The sequence below is a fragment of the Mobula hypostoma genome, chromosome 2 (assembly GCF_963921235.1).
Source record: "Mobula hypostoma chromosome 2, sMobHyp1.1, whole genome shotgun sequence".
NCBI lineage: Eukaryota > Metazoa > Chordata > Chondrichthyes > Myliobatiformes > Myliobatidae > Mobula > Mobula hypostoma.
In genome coordinates this window covers 248038667-248057886 of record NC_086098.1, presented here as the reverse complement: position 1 = coordinate 248057886, position 19220 = coordinate 248038667, and the positions used below count along the sequence as shown (strand labels likewise).

Here is a 19220-nt window from a genome sequence, read left to right as displayed (position 1 = left end):
TGGCCACTTGGACAGGGTAAACCCTCTTCCTAACCCTCAGGCCATCATTCTATTCAGTAAGAGGGCCAGAGGGGGTCCCAAAGTGAGGCCAGGTTTGGGGGGGTTTGATCAATCAGTGGACTGGGAAGTCAAAGATCAGTTGTGGCTGGGAGAGTCATCCAACCGGTCAAACTGTGTGAATTCGTGCCTGGAGTCCTTTACGTTTCAAATTCCGACCGAGTGACTGTTTACTGTCTGGAGATCTCAGACCAGTCCCTGCGGGTCTGTCCGGAGGATCCTTTTGGCAAGGTAGTTAATTCTGATGGAGCGTAGGGGGAGAGAAGGTGACATCATTAGCTGGTGGGGAGGGGGTGTGCAACATGTTGTGGGGGGTGTCCCTGGAATGAAGAGTAGACCACTCAGGGCGCAGATGAGGAGGAACAACTTCATCCTGAGGGTGTGGAATCTTTGGAATTCTTCCCCCCCCCTTGCAGGAGTCTCAGGAATGTTCAAGTGGAGTTTTTGCATGGAGGGGAGTGGTGGGGGAGAAAATTAAAGGGACGTGGGATGGTTCAGGACAATGGAACTAGGTGGAGGCTTGATGAATGGGTGAGGAACCCCCACCACTCAAGCCTGAGGTGGTACTGCTCTCAAGGTTGGGTGGGTGGGAGGGAGATAGAAACCCAGTTGCCTCAGGCCAGGGGAGGAGATGCTGTTGACAGAGGGCAGGGAACTGAGCAGATAGAGAGAGGAGCGTGGACATGGGGCTGATCAGAGGACCACGTTGGGCAGGGTAGGGGATGGGTTGGGGTGAGGGGAGGGTGCTGAAACAAGCAGGAGAGGTGTGTGTGCTCCAAATCTGGGAAGCACGCAGAGATGAGGGGTTCTGTGTCGTGGGCGAGGGTTCCTTCCCCGGAACAGAAGTCTCACTGAGTGCCTTCCACTGGATGCAGTGGACAGGGAGGACGGGGAAGGGCCAAATCTCACTCAGGTACCGGAAGCCCGAGGAGGTAGGGAGAGAAACAGGGGTTAGAAGGTGAGGAGATTCCCCCAACACTCAAACCCCCTCCCACAAGCCCGTCTTCCACCCATTGACCCCCACCTCCTCCACAGGAACGAGCCACCCTTTCCCATACAGGCAGAGAACAGTCAGAGGGCAGGGAAACATGGAGGCACCCCTCCCAAATGCCACACCACGCGGGGTTAAATCACTGGCATCCAATCAAATCCTCAGGCCGCTCGGCCAGTTGGCTGCATGCTGGAGCTGCAGGTTGGCCCACCCACACGGAGCCTGTGGGAGAGGGATGGGGGTGTGGGTGTGGCATCATCACTAGGATGGCATCAGCACAGGGCAAGACCTGAGGTTCATCAGCAACGGAGGGCACCTGTCCGTGGTGTGGCACAGAAACCTCCTCGTTCCCTCACCAGGGTGGGAGTGGATAGGGAAAATGGGCGAGGGGAGGGAGGAGAGTGAAGGGGGAGGCGAGGGAGGAGGGTGAAGGGGAGGGAGGAGGGTGAAGGGGGAGGCGAAGGAGGAGGGTGAAGGGGGAGGGAGGAGGGTGAAGGGGAGGAAGGAGGGTGAAGGGGGAGGCGAGGGAGGAGGGTGAAGGGGGAGGCGAGGGAGGAGGGCAAAGGGGGAGGCGAGGGAGGAGGGCGAAGGGGGAGGCGAGGGAGGAGGGCGAAGGGGGAGGCGAGGGCAGAGGGAGGTGAGGGACGAGGGGAACTGATCCACTCGCCGCTGGCTCCTCGGTGGCTTCACTGCCTATACCTGGTGCACATCGCGCCGGCGCAGTTCGCCATCGAAGTCCTCATCATCGTCATTAATCACCATCGAGCGGGTCACCTTACGCATCGCCATCTCCTGGTGGGACAGGATAAGAACAATCGGTCAATGCCCAGAACCGGCCAACCACACTCCCACACCTCACTCTCCCCCTCCCGCCGACACACACCTCCCTCCATGGAACACCCCTCCCCCACCGTCTGGAACAACCCCCACCCCCACCGTCTGGGACATCCCCCTCCCCCACCGTCTGGGACATACTCCTCCCCCACCGTCTGGAACCGCCCCCCACCATCTGGAACACCCTCTCCCCCACCGTCTGGAACACCCCCCACCCCCACCGTCTGGGACATCCCCCTCCCCCACCGTCTGGGACAGTAAAGGGTCAGTCGATTGTTAACACGGACTGGCTGTGCTGAAGGGCCTGTTGACAAGGAATACTTGGACAGGGTTGCCGTCTCCCTGTGGGGAGGGTTGGAGGGATGGAGGTATTTGGTGGGAGGTGGGGAGGGTTCGGGAGGGAAGGAGTAATCCTACAACCATTGGAAGAAGCTGTTGAGGTGGATGGTGTATCACTAACACAAGAAAATCTGCAAATGCTGGCAATCTAAAGCCACACATGAAATGCTGGAGGAACTCAGCAGGCCGGCTACATCTATGGAAAAGAGTAAACAGTCGGCATTTTGGGTGTTGGTTGACGTTTTGAACTGAGAGTCTTCATCTGAAAGGTCTCGGCCCAAAACATCGACTGTTAACTCTTTTCTCTAGGTGCTACCTGGCCTGCTGAGTTCCTCCAGCATCTTGTGTGTGTTACTTCAGATGGGCGCTGGATGGATCACGGTGGGAGAGGCATGGCCTTCCCTGGGTCTGGGGTCACTGGGAGGGGAGGTAGGGTTGAGTTAGGGTGAGGGGGAGTTAGGGTTGGGTTAGGGTGAGGAGGGGAGGTAGGGTTGGGTTAGGGTGAGGGGGGCTGGGTTAGGGTGAGAAGGGGAGGTAGGGTTGGGTTAGGGTAGGGGGAGGTAGGGTTGGGTTAGGGTAGGGGGAGGTAGGGTTGGGTTAGGGTGAGGAGGAGGTAGGGTTGGGTTAGGGTGAGGAGGGGTGGTTGGGTTAGGGTGAGGAGGGGAGGTTGGGTTAGGGTGAGGAGGGGTGGTTGGGTTGGGTTAGGGTGAGGAGGGGTGGTTGGGTTGGGTTAGGGTGAGGAGGGGAGGTAGGGTTGGGTTAGGGTGAGGAGGGGAGGTAGGGTTGGATTAGGGTGAGGGTGAGGAGGGGAGGTAGGGTTGGGTTAGGGTGAGGAGGGGAGGTAGGGTTGGATTAAGGTGAGGGTGAGGAGGGGAGGTAGGGCTGGGTTAGGGTGAGGGGGAGGTAGGGTTGGGTTAGGGTGAGGAGGGGTGGTTGGGTTGGGTTAGGGTGAGGAGGGGTGGTTGGGTTGGGTTAGGGTGAGGAGGGGAGGTAGGGTTGGGTTAGGGTGAGGAGGGGAGGTTGGGTTAGGGTGAGGAGGGGAGGTAGGGTTGGATTAGGGTGAGGGTGAGGAGGGAAGGTAGGGTTGGGTTAGGGTGAGGAGGGGAGGTAGGGTTGGATTAAGGTGAGGGTGAGGAGGGGAGGTAGGGTTGGGTTAGGGTGAGGAGGGGTGGTTGGGTTGGGTTAGGGTGATGGGGAGGTAGGGTTGGGTTAGGGTGAGGAGGGGTGGTTGGGTTGGGTTAGGGTGAGGAGGGGTGGTTGGGTTGGGTTAGGGTGAGGAGGGGAGGTAGGGTTGGATTAGGGTGAGGGTGAGGAGGGGAGGTAGGGTTGGGTTAGGGTGAGGAGGGGTGGTTGGGTTAGGGTGAGGAGGGGTGGTTGGGTTGGGTTAGGGTGAGGAGGGGAGGTTGGGTTAGGGTGAGGAGGGGAGGTTGGGTTAGGGTGAGGAGGGGAGGTAGGGTTGGGTTAGGGTGATGGGGAGGTAGGGTTGGGTTAGGGTGAGGAGGGGTGGTTGGGTTGGGTTAGGGTGATGGGGAGGTAGGGTTGGGTTAGGGTGAGGAGGGGTGGTTGGGTTGGGTTAGGGTGATGGGGAGGTAGGGTTGGGTTAGGGTGAGGAGGGGAGGTAGGGTTGGATTAGGGTGAGGGTGAGGAGGGGAGGTAGGGTTGGGTTAGGGTGATGGGGAGGTAGGGTTGGGTTAGGGTGAGGAGGGGTGGTTGGGTTGGGTTAGGGTGAGGAGGGGAGGTAGGGTTGGGTTAGGGTGAGGGGGAGGGAGGGTTGGGTTAGGGTGAGGAGGGGTGGTTGGGTTAGGGTGAGGGGGAAGGAGGGTTGGGTTAGGGTGAGGAGGGGAGGTAGGGTTGGGTTAGGGTGAGGAGGGGAGGTTGGGTTAGGGTGAGGAGGGGTGATTGGGTTGGGTTAGGGTGAGGGGGAGGTAGGGTTGGGTTAGGGTGAGGAGGGGAGGTAGGGTTGGGTTAGGGTGAGGAGGGGAGGTAGGGTTGGGTTAGGGTGAGGGGGAGGTAGGGTTGGGTTAGGGTGAGGAGGGGTGGTTGGGTTGGGTTAGGGTGAGGGTGTGGGGGAGGTAGGGTTGGGTTAGGGTGAGGAGGGGAGGTAGGGTTGGGTTAGGGTGAGGAGGGGAGGTTGGGTTAGGGTGAGGAGGGGAGGTTGGGTTAGGGTGAGGAGGGGAGGTAGGGTTGGGTTAGGGTGAGGAGGGGAGGTTGGGTGAGGGTGAGGAGGGGAGGTAGGGTTGGGTTAGGGTGAGGAGGGGAGGTTGGGTTGGATTAGGGTGAGGGTGAGGAGGGGAGGTTGGGTGAGGGTGAGGAGGGGAGGTAGGGTTGGGTTAGGGTGAGGAGGGGAGGTTGGGTGAGGGTGAGGAGGGGAGGTAGGGTTGGGTTAGGGTGAGGAGGAGAGGTTGGGTTAGGGTGAGGAGGGGAGGTTGGGTTAGGGTGAGGAGGGGAGGTAGGGTTGGGTTAGGGTGAGGAGGGGAGGTTGGGTTAGGGTGAGGAGGGGAGGTTGGGTTGGATTAGGGTGAGGGTGAGGAGGGGAGGTTGGGTGAGGGTGAGGAGGGGAGGTAGGGTTGGGTTAGGGTGAGGAGGAGAGGTTGGGTTAGGGTGAGGAGGGGAGGTTGGGTTAGGGTGAGGAGGGGAGGTTGGGTTGGATTAGGGTGAGGGTGAGGAGGGGAGGTAGGGTTGGATTAGGGTGAGGGTGAGGAGGGGAGGTACGGTTGGGTCAGGGTGAGGGTGAGGGGGAGGTAGGGTTGGGTTAGGGTGAGGAGGGGAGGTAGGGTTGGGTTAGGGTGAGGAGGGGTGGTTGGGTTGGGTTAGGGTGAGGGTGAGGGGGAGGTAGGGTTGGGTTAGGGTGAGGAGGGGAGGTAGGGTTGGGTTAGGGTGAGGAGGGGTGGTTGGGTTGGGTTAGGGTGAGGGGGAGGTAGGGTTGGGTTAGGGTGAGGAGGGGAGGTAGGGTTGGGTTAGGGTGAGGGGGAGGTAGGGTTGGGTTAGGGTGAGGAGGGGAGGTTGGGTTAGGGTGAGGGGGAGGTAGGGTTGGGTTAGGGTGAGGAGGGGAGGTTGGGTTAGCGTGAGGAGGGGAGGTAGGGTTGGGTTAGGGTGAGGAGGGGAGGTTGGGTGAGGGTGAGGAGGGGAGGTAGGGTTGGGTTAGGGTGAGGAGGGGAGGTTGGGTTAGGGTGAGGAGGGGAGGTTGGGTTAGGGTGAGGAGGGGAGGTAGGGTTGGGTTAGGGTGAGGAGGGGAGGTTGGGTTAGGGTGAGAGAGGGGAGGTAGGGTTAGGGTGAGGAGGGGAGGTAGGGTTGGATTAGGGTGAGGGTGAGGAGGGGAGTTAGGGTTGGGTTAGGGTGAGGGGGAGGTAGGGTTGGGTTAGGGTGAGGAGGGGAGGTAGGGTTGGGTTAGGGTGATGGGGAGGTAGGGTTGGGTTAGGGTGAGGAGGGGTGGTTGGGTTGGGTTAGGGTGATGGGGAGGTAGGGTTGGGTTAGGGTGAGGAGGGGAGGTAGGGTTGGATTAGGGTGATGGGGAGGTAGGGTTGGGTTAGGGTGAGGAGGGGTGGTTGGGTTGGGTTAGGGTGATGGGGAGGTAGGGTTGGGTTAGGGTGAGGAGGGGAGGTAGGGTTGGATTAGGGTGAGGGTGAGGAGGGGAGGTAGGGTTGGGTTAGGGTGATGGGGAGGTAGGGTTGGGTTAGGGTGAGGAGGGGTGGTTGGGTTGGGTTAGGGTGAGGAGGGGTGATTGGGTTGGGTTAGGGTGAGGGTGAGGAGGGGAGGTAGGGTTGGGTTAGGGTGAGGAGGGGAGGTAGGGTTGGATTAGGGTGAGGGTGAGGAGGGGAGGTAGGGTTGGGTTAGGGTGATGGGGAGGTAGGGTTGGGTTAGGGTGAGGAGGGGTGGTTGGGTTGGGTTAGGGTGAGGGGGAGGTAGGGTTGGGTTAGGGTGAGGAGGGGTGGTTGGGTTGGGTTAGGGTGAGGGTGAGGGGGAGGTAGGGTTGGGTTAGGGTGAGGAGGGGAGGTTGGGTTAGGTTAGGGTGAGGAGGGGTGATTGGGTTGGGTTAGGGTGAGGGTGAGGAGGGGAGGTAGGGTTGGGTTAGGGTGAGGAGGGGAGGTTGGGTTAGGGTGAGGAGGGGAGGTTGGGTTAGGGTGAGGGGGAGGTAGGGTTGGGTTAGGGTGAGGAGGGGAGGTAGGGTTGGATTAGGGTGAGGGTGAGGAGGGGAGGTAGGGTTGGGTCAGGGTGAGGGACAGTGATGTCTCACCTCATTGCTGCTGTTGAACAGGATGGTCTTGATATCTTCCCCTGTGCCCCAACTCCGCTGAGTCTTCCACACCATGTCAGTCGGAGGGCTGTGGGCAGCACCGGCATCTGCCGCCCAGATCTGAGGGGAAGGCAAGGGAAATGAGAGGGTAGGATCAGATAACCATAAACAGAGAACAATACAGTTCACCATCGTGTCAAACAATGACAAATTACACCAATTCCTTCTACCTGCACATTCACGAGTCTTAGAGCCTCTATCACATCTGCATCTCCATCGCCACCCCATTCCAGGCTCCAACACCGTAACAAAACTGAACTCGCACTTCTCCTTTAGACTTCCCTCTTCTCACACTAGAGCTTTACCCTCCGGTACTTGACACTTCTACCCTGGGAGGAACAATCCACCTACTCATGGATGGCTCTAAACTAAATTTCTATTAGGCCTCCTCTCAGTCTCCGCTGCTCCTGAGAAAACAGCCTGGGTTTGTCCACTCTCTCCTTATAGCTCACACCTCGAATCCAGGCAGCCTCCTGGTGAACCTCTCCTAGGCCTCGACACCCCTCCTTTAAGGGGGCAACCAGACCTGCACACAATGCTCCGAGAGTGGCCTGACCAGTTTTACATAGCTGTAATGTGATTTCCAGACTCTGAAAGTCAGAGTTCATACCCTCTCATGCAGACAGTATCCAAGATCATAAGACACAGGAACACAATTCAACCACTCAGCCCTTCGATCCTGCGCTGCCATTCGATCATGGCTGATTTATTATCCCTCTCCACCCCATTCTCCCCGTAACCTTTGACACCATGTCTAATCAAGAACACATCAACCTCCACTTTAAGCCTACTCAGTGACTGGCCTGACCTCCACAAATGTCTGTGGCAGTTAGGGTTGCCAACTGTCCTGTATTGGCTGGGACATCCCGTATATTGGGCTAAATTGGTGTCCCATACGGGATCGCCCTTGTCCCGTATTTCCCCGCTAAGGTACAGCGTTCCCATGAAACCATTCGTAAGCCTAAATGGCGTAAAGCGAAGAAGCAATTACCATTAATTTATATGGGAAAAATTTTTGAGCATTCCCAGACCCAAAAAATAACCTACCAAATCATACCAAATAGCACATAAAACCTAAAATAACACTAACATATAGTAAACACAGGAATATGATAAATACACAGCCTATATAAAGTAGAAATAATGTATGTACAGTGTAGTTTCACTAACAGAATCGGGAAGATTAAGCCAAAACCGATTTGTAGAAAAAAATCGGCATGTACACGCATGCACACATCACGTATGTGTATGTCACACATGCGCACACAGGTGCCCACGCAAGGCTTCATGGTCATGGTAGTCTTTCTCGGGGTAAACACAAGTGTCCTGTATTTGACTGCTACTTTTGTCTCTTATTTGGGAGTGAGAAAGTTGGCAACCCTAGTGGCCGTTGTCCACAGATTCACCGCCCTCAGGGTAAAGAAATTCCTCCCTTCTAAAGGGACACCTTTGTATTCCAAGGCTGTGCCCTCTGGTCCTAAATTCCCCCACTAGGCACCTGTATCTGTGACTAATAAACTAACACCATTAGCCTGTACCCTGAAGCTTTAGGGTTCCTTCTGACGCAGTCTGAGAGCCTCGAACACATTCAGTGATTGAGTGCCGCCTTTGTCCGACCCCACAGCAACTCTCCTCCCATAGAGCAGCCTTCCCTGGGCACCGAGGTGGGCTATGCCAGCGTGGAAGGAGGGGAGGGTGGAGGAGAGCAGGATTCTTTCATCAAAGATTCCCATCATCTGGACCATGCCGCCTTCTCATGCTAGCATCAGGCAGGAGGAAGAGGAAGATTGAAACATCGAGGAAAATGCGGAGGAGAGAGGGTAGTTCTCAGAGGGGCTGCTGGGTCCTGAAGCTCTCAGAGAGGTTATCGAGATTCTGAGATTTATGGATTGGACTGTAGTTCATATCGGCCACTTTCAGTTCTATGCTTTTACCATACCTCGCCTATTCTTTCTTGTTGTCAATTGGCAGCCTGGGGGTTTGGGTGATCTGTTAGTTTTTTTTGCAAGGGAGGGGTTGGAGGTGTTTGGGGTTGGCTAGTTTTTGTTTCTTTTTCTTTTCGTGTGGGGGGGTATTAATGCCTTTCTCTCACCTACCTATATGATTTTCTGTATCTTGTGGCTATAGAAAAGACAAATCTCAGAGTCGTATTCTGCATACATACTTCGATAATAAAATTAATCTTTGAATCTTTAGAAGCCACAAGTCCCACACCACCAGGTTCAAGAACAGCGACTTCCCTTCAACCACTTGTTTCTTGAACCAACCGGCACGACCCTAATCACTACCTCAGCAATGAAGCCCGTCAGACCACGTCATACACGCTGTGGACTTGCGTCTTTGTTTTCTCTCTGCTTTTGCACCCTGTTTCATAAAACTGTACGGTATAACTTTCTGTCTAATGTGAAGACTATAAGGACTTTAGTTATTGCGGCCACTCAGCCCATCGACTCTGCTCTGTCATTCAATCACAGCTGATTTTGCCTTAAGCCTCATTCTCCCAGTAACCTTTAACCCCCCCACCCCCCCAAACCAATGAAGGACCTATCAATTTCTGCCTTAAGTGCACCCAGTGATTTGGTCTCCACCGTCCTGCGGCAACGAATTCCAGATTCATCACCCTCTGCCTGAAGAAATCCCTCCTCTTCTCAGTTCTAAAGGGACGTCCCTTTTCCCTGAGGCTGTGCCCTTCGAACTCGGACTCTCCTACTGAGTTACACTCTGAGTGTTTGGCTGTTTTTCATGATACCTCTACCTTACCGTACTTGACAATAAACTTGACTTACCATGAATTGTACCGCCCAGCATTGGTTAAGAACAACACCCAAGGTTCAAGATGCAAGTTTATCATCTGTGCATCAATGTTGGAAAGTGTACGGTTATGCACTTTGGCAGAAGAAATAAATGGGGACTGTTATTTAAATTGGGAAAGAATTCAAAGTTCTGAGATGCAACGGGACTTGGGAGTCCTCGTACAGGATACCCTTAAGCTTAACCTCCAGGTTGAGTCGGTGGGGAAGAAGGCGAATGCAATGTTGGCATTCATTTCCAGAGGAATAGAGTATAGGAGCAGGGATGTGATGTTGAGGCTCTATAAGGCGCTGGTGAGACCTCACTTGGAGTACTGTGGGCAGTTTTGGTCTCCTTATTTAAGAAAGGATGTGCTGACGTTGGAGAGGGTACAGAGAGGATTCACTAGAATGATTCCGGGAATGAGAGGGTTAACATATGAGGAACGTTTATCCGTTCTTGGACTGTATTCCTTGGAGTTTAGAAGAATGAGGAGAGACCTCATAGAAATATTTCGAATGTTGATAGGCATGGACAGAGTGGATGTGGCAAAGTTGTTTCCCATGATGGGGGAGTCTAGTACGAGAGGGCATGACTTAAGAATTGAAGGGCACCCATTCAGAATAGAAATGCAAAGAGATTTTTTTAGTCAGAGGGTGGTGAATCTATGGAATTTGTTGCCACAGGCAGCAGTGGAGGCCAAGTCATTGGGTGTATTTAAGGCAGAGATTGATAGGTATCTGAGTAGCCAGGGCATCAAAGGTTATGGTGAGAAGGCGGGGGAGTGGGACTAAATAGGAGAATGGATCAGCTCATGATAAAATGGCGGAGCAGACTCGATGGGCCGAATGGCTGACTTCTGCTCCTTTGTCTTATAGTCTAAAACATGTAGTCAAATGCGTCACAACACACACAAGACACTGGGGCAGCTCGGCAGGCCAAGGCAGCATCTGTGGAAATGAATCAACCGTCACCATTCCAGCCCGAGACCCTTCATCAGCACTGGAAAGAAAGAGGGGAAAAGCTGCTGATGAAGGGTCTCGGCCCGAAACGTCGACTAGGTATTCATTCCCATGGAGGCTGCCTGACCTGCTGAGCTCCCTCAGCGTTTTGTGTGTGTTGTGACGCACTTCCAGCATCTGCGGAATCTGGTGCTGGTGAAATGCGTCGTCTGCGAGAGAGCGCTGGGAGCTGCCCGCGAGTGTTGCCAAACGTACTGGCGCCAGCATAGCGTGCCCACGATACTCAGCAGGATGACACAAAAGCAACAACGCGAGCCCCTGTTCATCCCTGCCACCCCCCCCCCACCCTCACATCTTGTACAGCCCAGATTACCCCAAACTGATCAGGGGTTCTGGGTCCCCAGGTCCCACACAGACAGCCCGAGGGAGGAATGAGAGCGGGGAGACCCGGGGGCTGCAAGAGGGAGGAGGTACAGAATTGACAGGACACTCACCGTGACAGACTGTCCAGCCAGAAGAATAAACTTGGGAGGGAACTTGTACGAGATGGTGGCCCGGCCATTGATCTGCCTCTTCAACTGCCAGTTGCCCATGGGCTGGTCCTGGGGGAGGTGTGACAAGAGGGTAGTGAGGCTCACACAGACACAGGGGGTCCGAGTCAGGGGGACGGTGGAGGGGGGGAGGGGAAGAGAATGGGAGAGTGTGGGAAGGCAGACGGGAGTTGGGGAGAGAGTGGGAAGAGTGGGAGGGGGAGATACACAAGCAGGTGGGTGTGAGGGGCTAGAGGCTCAGGGCGGGAAGAGGGGGGTAGGGCAAGGGGAAAAAGAGAAGGGTAGTGAGACGATGTAGAGCTGGAGGGGAGATGGGGCTCAGAGAAGGCAAGACGGGAGGGAAGGGCAGCAGAGAGCAGGAGGGAGGGGGAATGGAGTGTGGGTTACAAAGGGGGAACAGAGTTGGTCGAGTGGAGATAGACAGTTAGAGAGTGTGGGGGTTGTGGGAGGGGTAGGGCAGGGAGTGGGAGAGGGTGAGTGAGGAAGAGGGTTATTGAGGACAGGTTGTGAGTGAGGAGGAGGTTATTGAGGACAGGTTGTGAGTGAGGAGGAGGTTATTGAGGATAGGTTGGGGGTGAGGAGGAGGGTATTGAGGATAGGTTGGGAGGAGGAGGGTTATTGAGGATAGGTTGGGAGTGAGGAGGAGCGTTATTGAGGATAGGTTTGGAGTGAGGAGGGGCATATTGAGGATAGGTTGTGAGTGAGGAGGAGGTTATTGAGGATAGGTTGGGAGTGAGGAAGGGGGTTATTGAGGATAGGTTGGGAGTGAGGAGGGGGTTATTGAGGATAGGTTGTGAGTGAGTAGGGGGGTATTGAGGATAGGTTGTGAGTGAGGAGGAGGGTTATTGAGGATAGGTTGGAAGGTGTAGGGGGTTATTGAGGATAGGTTGTGAGTGAGGAGGAGGGTATTGAGGATAGGTTGGGAGTGAGGAGGGGGGTTATTGAGGATAGGTTGGGGGTGAGGAGGAGGGTATTGAGGATAGGTTGGGAGTGAGGAGGAGGGTATTGAGGATAGGTTGTGAGTGAGGAGGAGGGTTATTGAGGATAGGTTGGGAGTGAAGCAGAGGGTATTGAGGATAGGTTGGGAGTGAGGAGGAGGGTACTGAGGATAGGTTGGGAGTGAGGAGGAGGGTATTGAGGATAGGTTGGGAGTGAGGAGGAGGGTTATTGAGGATAGGTTGGGAGTGAGGAGGAGGGTTATTGAGGATAGGTTGGGAGTGAGGAGGGGGGTTATTGAGGATAGGTTGGGAGTGAGGAAGGGGGTTATTGAGGATAGGTTGTGAGTGAGGAGGGGGTTATTGAGGATAGGTTGTGAGTGAGGAGGGGGGTTATTGAGGATAGGTTGGGAGTGAGGAAGGGGGTTATTGAGGATAGGTTGGGAGTGAGGAGGGGGTTATTGAGGATAGGTTGTGAGTGAGGAGGGGGGTTATTGAGGATAGGTTGTGAGTGAGGAGGGGGTTATTGAGGATAGGTTGTGAGTGAGGAGGGGGGTATTGAGGATAGGTTGGGAGTGAGGAGGAGGGTATTGAGGATAGGTTGGGAGTGAGGAGGGGGGTTATTGAGGATAGGTTGGGAGTGAGGAGGGGGTTATTGAGGATAGGTTGGGAGTGAGGGGGGGTTATTGAGGATAGGTTGTGAGTGAGGAGGAGGGTATTGAGGATAGGTTGGGAGTGAGGAGGAGGGTATTGAGGATAGGTTGGGAGTGAGGAGGAGGGTATTGAGGATAGGTTGGGAGTGAGGAGGAGGGTATTGAGGATAGGTTGTGAGTGAGGAGGAGGGTTATTGAGGATAGGTTGGGAGTGAAGCAGAGGGTATTGAGGATAGGGTTGGGAGTGAGGAGGAGGGTACTGAGGATAGGTTGGGAGTGAGGAGGAGGGTATTGAGGATAGGTTGTGAGTGAGGAGGAGTGTTATTGAGGATAGGTTGGGAGTGAAGCAGAGGGTATTGAGGATAGGTTGGGAGTGAGGAGGAGGGTATTGAGGATAGGTTGGGAGTGAGGAGGAGGGTATTGAGGATAGGTTGGGAGTGAGGAGGAGGGTTATTGAGGATAGGTTGGGAGTGAGGAGGGGGGTTATTGAGGATAGGTTGGGAGTGAGGAGGAGGGTATTGAGGATAGGTTGGGAGTGAGGAGGAGGGTTATTGAGGATAGGTTGGGAGTGAGGAGGGGGGTTATTGAGGACAGGTTGGGAGTGAGGAGGGGGTTATTGAGGATAGGTTGGGAGTGAGGAGGAGAGTATTGAGGATAGGTTGGGAGTGAGGAGGGGGGTTATTGAGGATAGGTTGGGAGTGAAGCGGAGGGTATTGAGGATTGTTTGGAAGATGGAGGGGGAGACGCTCTGTGGTCTCACCTCATCAGTCTTGTTCTTCAGTCGGACGAAGCGGCCATCAGGGTCGATGGAGTCCACCAGCACGCGGCCGCGGGCTGTGGCATGCTGGGTAATGCTGCTGCTCGGCCCTTCGTCCTCCAGCTCCTCCAGACGCCGCTTCTTGGTCTGGGCGGTCTGCGAGGTGTGGACCGAGCGGCTGGTGCTGGTCCGCGACACTGCCACCTGCGGCGGAGGGCTGGGCGATAGCCTCAGCCTGGGGGCAAAGCGGGGAGACAATAGAGTTACTGGGTCCTGGGTTCCTGAAGGTCAAGGGTCCGAGGGTGATGTGGGGCTTATGGGGGTCGCGGGCGAGGGGAGGCTTCGACAGTGGGGTGGGATTGGAAATGAAGTCGGTGGAGGATATAGTTGCACCTGAGTGGGGGGTTGCAATGGGTAGGGGTCATGGCCAAGGGGAAGGGTCACGGGGTCACCGTACCTCTCCTCCTCCCCCTCCAGCATCTTGCGGTAGGCATTGATCTCCATGTCCAGTGCCAGCTTAACGTCGAGCAGCTCCTGGTACTCGTCGAGTTGGATCTGCATGCGACGCTGCATGTCGGCCATCTCCCGATCCTTCTCGTTCAACAACCGACGGCTGGTGTCACGCTCCCGTTGCAGGGCTGCTTCCAGGTCCTGAATCTTCACTTCCTTGGCTGCCAGCTGCCACAGGTCAAGGGTCAGTCAATTGACAGGTCACAGGTCAGCCACGACAGGTCAAAGGTCAGTCAATTGATAGGTCACAGGTCAGCTATAGCAACAGGTCACATCAGGTCAATAATGGCAGTAGTTCACAAGTCAGCAGCAGGTCAGCAATGACAACAAGGCACAGTTCAAACAAGGTGGGCACAGGCCAGAGGTCAGCCTCAGAAACAGCAGAGCACCACCATCGCCATAGGCACCTCCACCTCCTCTTGCCAGGCCACTCCCTACACAGGTCTGCTTTCAGAGCTCCTAACGAACCTGTCGCTGTGTGGAGCCCCACCCCTCCCCCTTCGCCAGTTCTGTTAACCATGAGCTTCACCAGGTCTCCTCACTCTACACCCACAGCTCAAAACACCTCCATTCATCTCCCCGTCCCTTGGCGCACACTTGCAAAGGGAGGGGTCGCAGTGATGCAGGGCCAAGTCACCCAGTGAGCTCCAGACGGGAGCTCAGCCGTACGCAGAGCCCTGCAATCACAGACGCTCCAGCCGCCAAAATCCACTCAAATGCAGCCCAAAGCGTGCGTAGGCATGGGTACAGGATTTACACCAGCCTCCCCAAAACCATGATACACCACCCAACATCCCCTTCCTCCTGACAGTCCACACCAACCTACTCCCCCCCAATCTAAGGAGCAACCCTTTTGCTGGTCAGTATATAGAACAAACTGCCAGACAAAGGTTATATGAGACAGGTACATTAACAACATTGAAAAGACACTTAGGGACATGGATAGGAAAGGTTTAGAGGGATGTGGACAGGGACACGGATAGGAAAGGTTTAGAGGGATGTGGACAGGGACACGGATAGGAAAGGTTTAGAGGGATACGGACAGGTACACGGATAGGAAAGGTTTAGAGGGATACGGACAGGTACACGGATAGGAAAGGTTTAGAGGGATACGGACAGGTACACGGATAGGAAAGGTTTAGAGGGATACGGACAGGTACACGGATAGGAAAGGTTTAGAGGGATACGGACAGGTACACGGATAGGAAAGGTTTAGAGGGATACGGACAGGTACACGGATAGGAAAGGTTTACAGGGATACGGACAGGTACACGGATAGGAAAGGTTTAGAGGGATACGGACAGGTACACGGATAGGAAAGGTTTAGAGAGAAACGGACAGGGACACGGATAGGAAAGGTTTAGAGGGATATGGACAGGTACACGGATAGGAAAGGTTTACAGGGATACGGACAGGTACACGGATAGGAAAGGTTTAGAGAGAAACGGACAGGTACACGGATAGGAAAGGTTTAGAGGGATACGGACAGGTACATGGATAGGAAAGGTTTAGAGGGATACGGACAGGGACAGGGATAGGAAAGGTTTAGAGGGATATGGACAGGTACACGGATAGGAAAGGTTTACAGGGATACGGACAGGGACAGGGATAGGAAAGGTTTAGAGGGATAGTGGCCATGCATGGACAAATGGGATTGGCGTAGATGGTAACGTAGTTCAGTGTGGACCATTTGGAGTGTTGTGTGAATCTGTGCATCTACCCTGGTCCAGTAACAATAACTTGACTCTAATTTAAATACAGATAAGTGGACAAGACTTCCGACACATCTGGGTGACCCACCCTGACCCACAGACCAAGAGGCCAAATCTGTCTTACCAACTCACAACCTTGTCCTGTCCTACCACAGATATTTCCTTTCATTCCACCCACCCCTTCCACTGCTGACCTTTCTCTGTGACATTCCTTTCTTTAATCCCACTTCCCCATTCCCAATCTCAGACCCGGAAAACTGACTCCTCTCCTCCCTTGGCATCTCCTGCCTGACCGCCGAGAGGCTGGTGACATCTGCGGTCTCGCGACTGGATGGGCTCCTCATCGCCCCCGATCCACGATTCTCGATTGGTTCATGATAATGCCTGTCCACCCCCACGCACGCTGCAAGGGCGCCTATCGCTCGCTCCCTCCCTCCCTTCGAGGCAGGGCCCCCTTACCTCGCTCTGTAGCTGTTTCATCTGGGTGGTCAGGTTGTCTAGCCTGAGGCGGGTGGAGGTCAGCTCTTCATGGGCCGCTCCGATCAGGTTGCTGTTCCGCTCGGCCGAGAACTTGGCATTCTCTAGCTGCAACAGAGGACGATAATGTCCGGTGAGCGGGGCTTGGAGTACCCGAGGGAGACAGAGATTTACCTCACCAAGCCTTCCCTCAGTGTCTGCAGAACTAACGGGATGGCCATTGACTTTAGACAAGGGGACGGAGAAGAGACTCCTGTTCACATCCACCGTGCTGAGGCTGGGAGGGTCGGGTTCCTGGGAGTGAACATTCTAACTTCACAGTAAATTCATTTTCAAAGTACATCTCGGTCACCCTAAGATTCATTTTCTTGCAGGCATACTCAATAAATCCATCATAGAATGATAGCAATAACGGAATCAATAGAAGACCACACCTACTTGGGCGTTCAACCAGTGTGAACAAAGACAACAAGCTGTACACATACAAAAAGCAAGAAATAATAATAAATAATCAATAAATATTGAGAACATGAGATGGAAGGTCCTTGAAAATGAATCCACAGTCTGTGGGAACATTTCAACGATGGGGCAAGTGAAGTTACCCCCTTTGGTTCTAAACGCTGGTGCTCCACAAGGCTGCATTCTCAGCCCCCTCATCTACTCCCTTCAAATTTATCCCCTCTCACCATAATTCCCTTCAAATTTCCCCCCCCACCCCCTTCAAATTTACCCCCTCACCTTAATATCCTTCAAATTTACCCCTTCTCGTCTTAATCTCCTTCAAATTTATCCCCTCTCACCGTAATCCTCTTCAAATTTACTCCCTCACCTCAATCCCTTCAAATTTACTCCCTCACCTTAATCTCCTTCAAATTTACCCCCTCTCACTTTAAATTCCTTCAAATTTACCCCCCTCACCGTAATCCCCTTCAAATTTAATCCCCTCACCATGATCTCACGCAAATTTACCCCATCACCTCAATCCACTTCAATTTTACCCCCTCACTTTAATCTCCTTCAAATTTACCCCCTCGCCTTAATCTCCTTCAAATTTACCACCTCACCTTAATCTTCTTCAAATTTACTCCCTCACCTCAATCCCTTCAAATTTACCCCCTCACCTTAATCTCCTTCAAATTTACCCCCTCTGACTTTAAATTCCTTCAAATTTACCCCCCTCACCGTAATCCCCTTCAAATTTAACCCCTCTCACTGTGATCTCATGCAAATTTACCTCCATCACCTCAATCCACTTCAATTTTACCCCCTCACTTTAATCTCCTTCAAATTTACCCCTTCTCATCTTAATCTCCTTCAAGTTTATCCCCTCACCGTAATCCCCTTCAAATTTCCCTCTCACCTTAATCCCCTTCAAATTTACCCCCTCACCTTAATCTCCTTCAAATTTACCTCCTCTCACTATACTCTCCCTCAAATTTACCCCCTCTCACCTTATCCTCTTCAAAGTTACCCCCTCACCTTAATCCCCTTCGAATTTACCCCTCACTGTAATCTCCCTCAAATTTACCCCACACCTTAATCTTCAAATTTACCCCCTCACCTTAATCCTTCAATTTTACCCCCCTCACCTTAATCCCCCTCAAATTTACCCCCCTCACTGTAATATCAAATTTATTCCCCTCACAATCTCCTTCAAACTTGCCCCGTTCAATTTTGTCCTTTGAATTTGCCTTCCATCTTAACCGCCCATTTTAATCTCTTTGGTACTTGCCTTCCCACGTTGCCCTTCAAACACCCCCCCACTTTAAACTTTGAACTTTCCCCTGACCTTAATCTTTAAATTTGCCTCCTCTCACTTTACTCTCCATAGAGTTTATCCTGCTCACCTAAATCTCCATCAAATTTGTTTCCTTTCACCTTCATCCCAACAGAATTTGCCCCTCTTACCTTGTCCTTTGAACTTGCACCTCCGGCCTTAATCTTTAAATTTACACCCGCCCCCATGTTAACCTCCCTCGAACTTGCTCCCTCTCAATCTCTCTCAAGTGTAACATCTGCCCCTTGCCCTCTGGCGGCCCTGACCAATGGGAGAGGGGGAGCCAGTTACCTTGGAGTTGTAGGTCTTCTCCAGATCCTCCTTGTAGAGGCGGACCTGCTCTTCATGCTGGTTGCGTAGGTCATTGAGGGCCTCGGCCAGCTTGCTCTCGTACTCCCGCTGCCTGCCCGAGTCGATCTCCACCAGCCGTGACTCGTGTCGGCGTTTGGTCTCCCGGATTTCCTGCGAGGGGGACACAAAGGGGAGTGGAGGGTCAGAGGCTTTGGAAAGGAGGCAGGGATATGGCCAGGAGTGACTAGAGGGGAGTGGGCGAGAGGAGCGGGGAGCACAGTCATGGGAGTCTGGGCTTGCTCTCAATCCTGAGATCAGGCGATGGGGGTAACGAGGGGTGAGGAACGGGGAGGGGATAGGTTTGGGAGGATTGGGGAGGGTTAGGGAGAGGAGGGACGGTGTAGGAGGAGTGGGGTGGGGTGGGGTTTGGTGTGGGTAGGGACAAAGGAGAGGGGGAGGAGTTGGAGGAGACAGGGAAGGGGGAGGGTGGAGGGAGAGGGGAAAGTGGAGGAAGGAGCAGGGTGGGGGCAGAGTGAGGGTGGAGATGAATTCTTGTTGTAAGGTGGGGGGGGGAGAAGAAAGTTTACCAGAAGTTGGGGGAGTGGAGAGTGACGTCACAGAGGGGTGTGTGATCGTGTTGAGGGGTGGGGGGTTGAATGGATGAGAAAGAGCGTGAGGTCTAGGGAATGAGGAGAGTCCTGCTTAGGGAGGCGGAGGGCTGGGGTCGGTCACCCGGTGGGCCCACCTCGTCGTAGAGGTTCCTTTGGAACTCGAGCTCCTCCTGCAGGGTCTGTGCCCGGTTCTCTATCTCCACACGCCGCAGCATCTCGTCCTGGAGTTGCTTCTTGGTGTCGCTCAGGGACAGCTCCAGCTGGGGAGGCACAGCAAGATCCCAAGTGTAAAGAGTTGCAAAGCTTGGTGCCGGTGAGGAGGAACCCCCCACCCCGCCAACGGTTCCCATTTGCCCCATTGTGAGTCACACAGCGTTCTGAGGGCTAAAGAAATTCAGCAACTCCCCCATCAACCCTCACTGGTGTTTACTGATGCACCAAAGAAACCATCCTATCCCGATCCATCACGGCTTGTTATGGCTCCGTCCGAGACCACGAGAAACTGCAGAGAGTTGTGGACCCAGATCAGCACATCACCGAAACCAGCCTCCCCTCCATCGACTCTGTCTACACTCCTCACTGCCTTGGTAAAGCAGCCAGCAGAATCAAAGACCCGACACATCTCAGACATTCTCTCATCTGCGCACTTCAAATCTGGAATCACACTCACCAGGTTGAA

At 54.1% G+C, this 19220-nt stretch overlaps 1 protein-coding gene across 2 annotated transcripts in view; it reads right to left on the bottom strand.

Annotated features, from left to right (window-relative positions):
- lmna (lamin A) overlaps nt 1-19220 on the bottom strand; it is a 105509-nt gene that overhangs the window by 45251 nt on the left and 41038 nt on the right. For both annotated transcript variants that reach the window (XM_063041944.1, XM_063041945.1), the window contains exons 4-11: nt 18676-18801; nt 17931-18101; nt 15845-15970; nt 13621-13841; nt 13167-13398; nt 10762-10869; nt 6456-6575; nt 1748-1840 (exon numbers count right to left, since the gene is read on the bottom strand). In XM_063041944.1, the coding sequence (XP_062898014.1) occupies nt 1748-1840; nt 6456-6575; nt 10762-10869; nt 13167-13398; nt 13621-13841; nt 15845-15970; nt 17931-18101; nt 18676-18801 (1197 nt within the window). The remainder of the gene's footprint in view (nt 1-1747; nt 1841-6455; nt 6576-10761; nt 10870-13166; nt 13399-13620; nt 13842-15844; nt 15971-17930; nt 18102-18675; nt 18802-19220) is intronic.